This window comes from Tupaia chinensis, unplaced genomic scaffold (genome assembly GCF_000334495.1).
Source record: "Tupaia chinensis unplaced genomic scaffold, TupChi_1.0 Scaffold149658_1, whole genome shotgun sequence".
NCBI classification, from domain to species: domain Eukaryota; kingdom Metazoa; phylum Chordata; class Mammalia; order Scandentia; family Tupaiidae; genus Tupaia; species Tupaia belangeri.
This window is the reverse complement of record NW_006209503.1, coordinates 1,339,569-1,346,823: the sequence shown is the minus strand read 5'-3', so window position 1 is coordinate 1,346,823 and position 7,255 is coordinate 1,339,569. Positions and strand designations below refer to the sequence as shown.

At 53.5% G+C, this 7,255-nt stretch overlaps 1 protein-coding gene across 3 annotated transcripts in view; it reads right to left on the bottom strand.

Annotated features, from left to right (window-relative positions):
- DGKG (diacylglycerol kinase gamma) overlaps window positions 1-7,255 on the bottom strand; it is a 235,291-nt gene that overhangs the window by 107,700 nt on the left and 120,336 nt on the right. For all 3 annotated transcript variants that reach the window (XM_006171475.2, XM_006171477.2, XM_027769454.1), the window contains 2 exons: window positions 4,971-5,056; window positions 1,246-1,335 (listed from right to left, as the gene is read on the bottom strand). In XM_006171475.2, coding sequence (XP_006171537.1) covers window positions 1,246-1,335; window positions 4,971-5,056 — 176 coding nt within the window. The remainder of the gene's footprint in view (window positions 1-1,245; window positions 1,336-4,970; window positions 5,057-7,255) is intronic.

Sequence of the window (7,255 nt, the reverse complement as noted above, 5' to 3'; positions counted from 1 at the left end):
AAAAAGAAAAGAAAAGAAAAGAAAGAAAGGAAAGAAAAAAGAAAAGAAAAGAAAAGAAAAGAAAAGAAAAGAAAAGAAAAGAAAAGAAAAGAAAAGAGACTGGGTGGTTTGGAAGCCGGAGCACCTGAAGCAGGGGTGGGAGAAGGGGCTGGTGGGAGAAGTCTGTTTAGCAGAAGTAAGCCCAGTGAGTTAGGGGGCTGGACGGCTGGGAAGCTGCATGGGACGACGATGGATGCCTTCAGGGCCTGCGTCACGTGGAGATGGACGGGGTGGCTCCCACTTGCTCTGTCTCTGCCCACCAAGTGTAAGTGTGAACTGATCTCTGGATAGAGCTACTGCCCAGCCTGGTCTTGAATCAGTCTCTGAAGGGACCAGCCACCTGGAGCCCCCATCCTCTTCTGCCTGCCAGGCTGACCTGTCTACTCCGCATGCCAAGTTGAACTTCTCCACTCTGGGGAGCACGCCCTGCTGCATGGGGGCTGCTGCCGCTTGCAGAGCCCTCCTTAGCTCCTGCCCCAGCCCTGCGAGCTGGTTACTACACTGTGTTCCCCCTCGGAGGACATTTCCACGTGAAGACCCATGGTCATGGGGGGCCTCAGATAACCCGGAAGTCCTCAGTGACACTAAGTAACTGCGAATGTGGCATTTCTGTCGAAATCCCAAGTCCTGATTAATGAGAGCTTTCATTTGGTGGAGGAAGCATTCCGTGCAGGGAACACCTGTCTAAGGGAGCCCTTACCAGGATGAGCACGGGGTGGGGGCCAATGAGAGCCGGTCTTTACCCTAAAGTGGATTGTGTTCCCAGGGGAAGGCTGATGGCTTCAGGAGGACAACAGACACAAGGAGGGGTGAGCATGGGGCTCCTATTGTAGACTCTGCCTGGAATGAAGGCAGGATGGGGCTGGCAGGTGGCACGGTGGTTAAAGGCACTGGACTCCCACATGGCTGACCATAGTTCGAGTCCCGGACCTGGCAGCTTACTTTCTTACTTTGTTACTTTGTCTCTCTTTCTCACTCTCTCACTCTGTCCCTCTCTGGTCAAATAAAAATAAATAAATAAGGTTTTTTGTTTTTGTTTTTGTTTTTTAAAGAGTGAAGGGCAGGGAAAGGAGCATGCATTAGATATGACCACAGAGCTGAGTGTTCTGTGGAATGTGGTCCACGAGGGGTAAGTTCTACTCTGCAGGACATCCTGTAACCTGGAGCGCTTGTCCCCGGGGTAGTGCCACTAGCATGCATACTCACCTCCTCCCCAGCGCAGACAGCGGGCAAGATCATTCCCTGTTCCAAGAGGCAGGACGGCCACTGGAGGGTGCTTTGCAAAGTTGGCTTTGTCTGGAACCCGTACGCAGGGAGAAGGAAGAGAGAACCGTGCACCGTGGGATTATAAACGGTCTGAGCCATCTCGTCACCCCTGATCTGACGCTGAACCCCTTCTAGGGACTCTGAATGCCTGCCGCCATGGCGAACACACCATCTTCAGCATCTATTCCATCCGCCGTGTGTTAACCTCCACAGACTGAGCTAAAGCTGTCGCTCCATAGTTCACACTGAGCTTGACCCTGTCATCCAAGTGTCACCTTAATTCCGTTCTTTGGGGTGGCAGTAAACCCTCAAAGACATCAGTGTGTATGGCTGTAATCCTCAGTGGTGACCAGCGCTTACTCCCTCAAGCTCCACACCAATCCTGGGAAGTATTATCCTCTTCCTTGTAGTTAAAGAAACTGAGGCCCAGAGAGGGAAACTCATTACAGAGCTGGGACTCAAACCCAGAACTCGGTGGCTCCAAACCCGTGCTCTTCTCCTTAGGGGATGGCCAGGTGCGCAGATAAGTAAGACAGGTGGGCCTGAGGTATTAGGGAACAGTGGGGCATTTGGAAAACGGAGCATGCTCGCCTAAAGCCACTCAGGTTCAGAAGTTCACAACGCAATATTGTGTTAGACAAGAAAAGCCTCCAGGCGGCATTCGGTCCCCACTGTCAGTTTGTCACTTCTGCCACTTCCCAGAACTGCAAATATTGAGACAAATTCCTCGTCTTTTCTCTTTTGATGGTTCTGAAGGAGCACCAGAGAGAGCTGTTGGGGAAAGCACGGCAGAACACGCTTCCTTCGGCTCCAGACCCACAGCAGCTCGTTGGCTGGGCTGGCAGAGGGGAAGAGGAAGTGCAGGTGCCCACTGGGCCCTGGGTTGTTTACATCGACCCAGTGTGCACAGTGCCCTCGGGTGAGCGGTGAGAGTAGGTGCAGGAATCAGCAGGTAAGGGGCACGTGAGGGTTGCCCCAGCAAAGTGAGAGCCCCTGGGTCCCCCGGGGTGTCTGGGCCAGAAGTTCCCGAGTTTGGGCCAGACCCAGGCCTGCGATTCCCGTGGGAAGAGCTAGCTAGCAATGGAGCGACGCAGAGCACGCTCATGCTGCCGGGACACACGGCTCCAGCGTGTGCCTCCCTGCCTTCACACGTGCGGCACCCTTCGCCCGGAAGGTTCTGGTTTCCTTCTGTCGGCCCCTTCTCCTGTGGTCCTCTCCTCAGCAGGAGACCATCCTCACGGTGTCAAGGCTAGAAGCCTGTGTGTGATCCTGGGCGTTTCCCTCTCCCTCCCTGCCCCGCCTCCATTCGCACAGCTCTCCTTAACAGTCCCCAGCACGGCTCCCAGCCCTCTCGCCTCTCCATCCCCATGGCGACCTGCGGTCCCACTGGTGTTGTTACTGCAAGGGTCTCTGCTCTGCCTTCTCTGCCTCTACTTCCGCCCTCCAGGGTGTTCTCCACACCTCAGCCCCATGGGCCCAGTGCACTGCCTTCACTTCTGCTCGGCTTCGCAGGACCCCGGAGCGAGCCACGCTGAGCCTCAGAACCCACGCTCCACCTTGCTCCCTTGTCTCCTCCTTCTGCACGCCCACCTCCCACTCAACACGTCAGCCATCCCGAAGTGTTCTCGGTTCTTTAAATCACAAAAGTTTTCTGTTGCTCCACTCAGAAGCTGCCTCTGGGAGGCCCTCTTTGGTTGCCGCAGTCTGGACCTGGTGCCTCTCCGGAGTGTTTTTTTAGCACCATGTTCCCTGAATGTACCATGACCTTCCTGTGGGGAACTGGGGCTCCTCTGCAGAGCCCCTCCACACATTTTACCTAAACTGCCATGAGCCAGATGCGGCGTTAGGTGCTACGGCTCTGGAGGTGGGCAAAGAAGCCATGGCGCGGGCTCACGGTGGGTCCAGTCCCTGGGGTCTCCCTTTGAGTAGAGAATTCAGTTTCTCATTCTTATTGGAAAGGAAAGGAATGGAACACGGCCCTGTGACAAGGTGACCGAGGTTGGCAGGTGTGTGAGGGAGGGTTCCCTGGGAAAGCCACATTGTGGCTGATACTGGAGTAGAAGCCGCCTGGGCAAAGGCTGGGGAGCATTCCAGACAGGAGGAACAACATGCACCAGGGCCTGTGCAGCACGGGACACGGGCGTGTTCGAGGCTCTGAGGAGGGGCTGTGAGACGCCAGTCAGAGAGAGGGATGGAGGTCTGAAATGACAGGAGGAACAACATGCACCAGGGCCTGTGCAGCACGGGACACAGGCGTGTTCGAGGCTCTGAGGAGGGGCTGTGAGACGCCAGTCAGAGAGGGATGGAGTCTGAAATCGGGCTGGCAGGAAGGGCAGTGCTGGACCACCCAGCCCCTGTAGACCATTTGAAGGGTTTTTGTCTTGATCTTAAGAAGAATAGGAAGCTACTGATGTATTTTACACACACAGTGGACCACTGACATTCAGGAAAGATTGCTCTGGCTGTGGGGGGAGAACAGATGGAGAGGGGGCCACCGTGGGCCAGTGGAGAGCACGGAACACGTGTGTAAGTATTTGTTGAGGCAGCGACTGAGCACATCCTGAAGCCATTCCCTTCACCTCTGTCTTTCTTTTTCCTCTTTGGGCCAATAACGTGTGAAAACCCCTAACATTTCTTCCATCTCCTGAGATATCCTTTCTGTTTTGAGCGATGTCTATGCCCATGTCCTCTGCAGCTGAATCATATAAAACTTTTCACCAAAGTCAGTTTTCTCTCTGAGAATGGAGAGAGACCCTTGCAAGTGGCCCAGCAGAGCAGCCATCTGCCCTCTGTGGATCAGCGTTTCCTTCCTTGGCTCCCAGAGGGCTCCTCCCTCCTCCCACAAACAACTTCAGAGCCTGAGGTGATGGGAGAGCGTGGGTGGCTGCTTGGCAGGGCTGTGTCCATGGAAACCAAAGCACCCGAGGGGGAGCAGCAGGCAGCAGGTGTGCGGGCCCTACAGCCTTTTCACCCCTCCGGGTGGTCTCCTTGTATCCCCTGGGAACAAGGCTTCCCTCGGGTCCTGCTCTCTCCTTGACGTCTCTCCTCTCACCTCCCACGTCCAGTCTGTTAGCCATGGCCTCTATCTTCCAAAGATCTGGCCACTTCTTACCACCTCCCGTCTCCACTGTGGCCCAGCCCTGGCCATCGCTCACTTTAATTACTGCTGTAGCTCCTGATGGTCTCCCTGCTTCTGCCCTTTTCTCTCACTCTACCACGTCCCTCCTTTGCTCAAAACCATGTGATTAAAGTCTTGGAACTCTCTCAGTACAAGGCTCCAGGGGTCATCTCACAGAAATGGCCCTAGGCCATGTAGTCTCTGGCCTTTACCCACCACCATGGATCTGCCTGGAGTCCCAGTCCTGCTCCCTACTCCTGAATCGGAACTATCTTGCCACTGCCCAACCCACCCATGGCACAGTCTGCTACTGAGGCAAGGCCTGAGACAAAAACCATGATCTCTCAATCGGTGGGGACCTCTCTACATTCTCTTTATTTTTCCACCCAAAGCAGACATTTGGTCAAGTATTTGTCCAAGTGTTGATACAAAAGTGGACAAGACATGGCTCCATTTTATCTTTATTTTATTCTCTTCTCTTGACTTTAAATACACTATATTTATATTCTATAAATAAACAGCAAAGGTTCTCCCCACCCATTCTTACCGATGCAGTCCAAAATCCAGCCAACTGTCCCATCCCCTCCACAGGCCAAAACCCGGAAGTCTGGAGTATCCCGGAAAAAGTTCAGTCTGGGAAAGAGAAGAAAGGCCCACACGGTCGGGTTTACTGGGTTGCAGCTGGCAGTTGGTATTTGCTGTGTCAGGGTCTCCCTATTTTCTGAGAGCATGCTAAGACTTTGTTTCCTTTTGGGGTTGAAAGGGTCACGTTCTGAAACCAGAACTTACTAAGCAGTGCCCTTGAGAATGGAGAGAGAAGTCAGGAAGCCATCTTTGTATAAGAGAATCTGACGAAACATTCCACAGCGGCAGAAGACGGTTTCTAAACATTCTCTGCTCCTCGTGCAGAGCATCCCACAGCATGAGCATTTTGCTGCCCAATGACCCTCTCTGTTTGGACGTCTCAGGCTGCACTGCCCGCTCTGACCTGTTAGCCCCCTTTATGAGATGAGCTGCACTGGCTGCATCTTCTCACTCTCCCGAGGGCCCAGAGCTAAGGGAGTGCGGACCCTTGTCTCAGAGGAGCCTTCATTAGCCCTTCAAAGCAGGGCCTGCCACCTGGCGGCTCTCAGCCTCTAGGGGTCGGGACCTCAGAGGGCCATGGACGGAGGAGAAAACGTGACATCATTACCGTCCTAAGCTGTATCTGCAATCTAGCATTTCCTTCCACGATAGATGTAGGCGACCACTGAGATGTCACCATCCTGTGCCTGTTTCAGCAGTCCGGGTCACAGACATGTTAATGCTGTGTTACAGTCGGGGCAGTACCTCCTTCTATTGGCCACACTCACCCCTGCTCTGAATGTACAGGCATTATTAGATGCACTTGTGGATCTTGCTATTTCAATATGCTGATAAAGTGCAGGCGTTCCCTAGATCACAAACTTGGTTTATAGCATTTCGGCAAGCATTTTTCTATATAATATTATTCGTTTTCCTGGTAAGTCTGTATTATTCCACTGTATGTATTCAGACACATTCTGAGAAGGGGGCTATAGACTTTACCAGACTGCCAAAGCGGTTTCCTGGCACACAAAAGGTTAAGAACCTCTGTGTCAGGACCAGTGAGACCTACGGAACACTTTGGGGTGGCACCTGGAAAGCCAAGGTCAAAACTCCCTCTCTGTCCCACCTGGTGGTCTATGAAGACTCCTGGGGCTTTCTGAGTCCCTGATACGTGTGTGAGAAAATTCCCTCCCTTCTTCTCTTGCAGAACTGTTTTCCTGCAGCAAGTGCGCTCTGAGAGGAAGCTCTCTTGGGCAAGACAGCCTGATTCCAGGCTGCTGTGCTCATCAGAGACACTCGGGGCACGCGAACCCTGCAAGCAGCCACTGGCCTGTCATCTGGGTAATGGACACCCAGTTCTGGCCGGACAAGGTTAAGCCAGAGGTCTGTAGTCAAGAAGAGGGGGAGGTCGCTGTGCCTGCGGCTGCTGCTCAGGCACAAGGCTCTATTTTGAAATCACTTGTACAGGGAAACCCTGGCAGGGGTACTGAGGCTGCACTCATCTGTCCTTCTCCTTTAACCACAATCAATAACAGCCCAGAGGAGAAGTCTCTGTTAGAAGGTTGGGCATTGTGGCCCTGTGCCGGGAAACCCCGCCCGGTGTGTGCGGAGAGGCCCAGGTCCAGAACTGGCCAGCAGATGGCTCTGGTGCACCAGCTCTGGCAGGGAAGAAGCCAGTCCCTATCTTCCAGCCTAGATGCTAGAGGGGCCTCTGATGACAGCTCATGCAGGGACCAGCGCCTCTCACCAGGCTGCCCATCAGGACACGAGAGGCCGTGGTGTCTGCTTTCACTGCTTTCCCTCCTTTCAACTCTCCCAGCAGGCAGCACAATCACGAATGGGCCAGAGGCTGGAGAAGGGCCAGGAGTGCCTTACAACCTTGACATGGAATAACTCAGGGAAAAAATGACTTCGTTGAGTAACCAGTTGGCTTGATTCTAAAATGCCCCACGGCAGAACAACTGACAGAACTGAGTCACGTACAGATCCCCTAAGTGTCGACAGACGGTGGTAAGAAAACTTTCTCCTCGCCCATGATTCAGTGTGAGGACACCGGCTAACACAGCCTTGCAAATAAGTTAAAATAAGTCACCAGCCTGTCCTCCCTGTCGATCAAATGAGTACTAATGCTATTTCCCCTTTACGGAGTCGATGGCTTTTTTCTGGGACAAGAGACAGGAGGCCGCCTCCCAAACAGAGTGAGCGACAATGGGTGTTCCTGGGTCTCTCCGGGAGTAAGAGTCGGATGGGAGAAAAAGAAGGGAA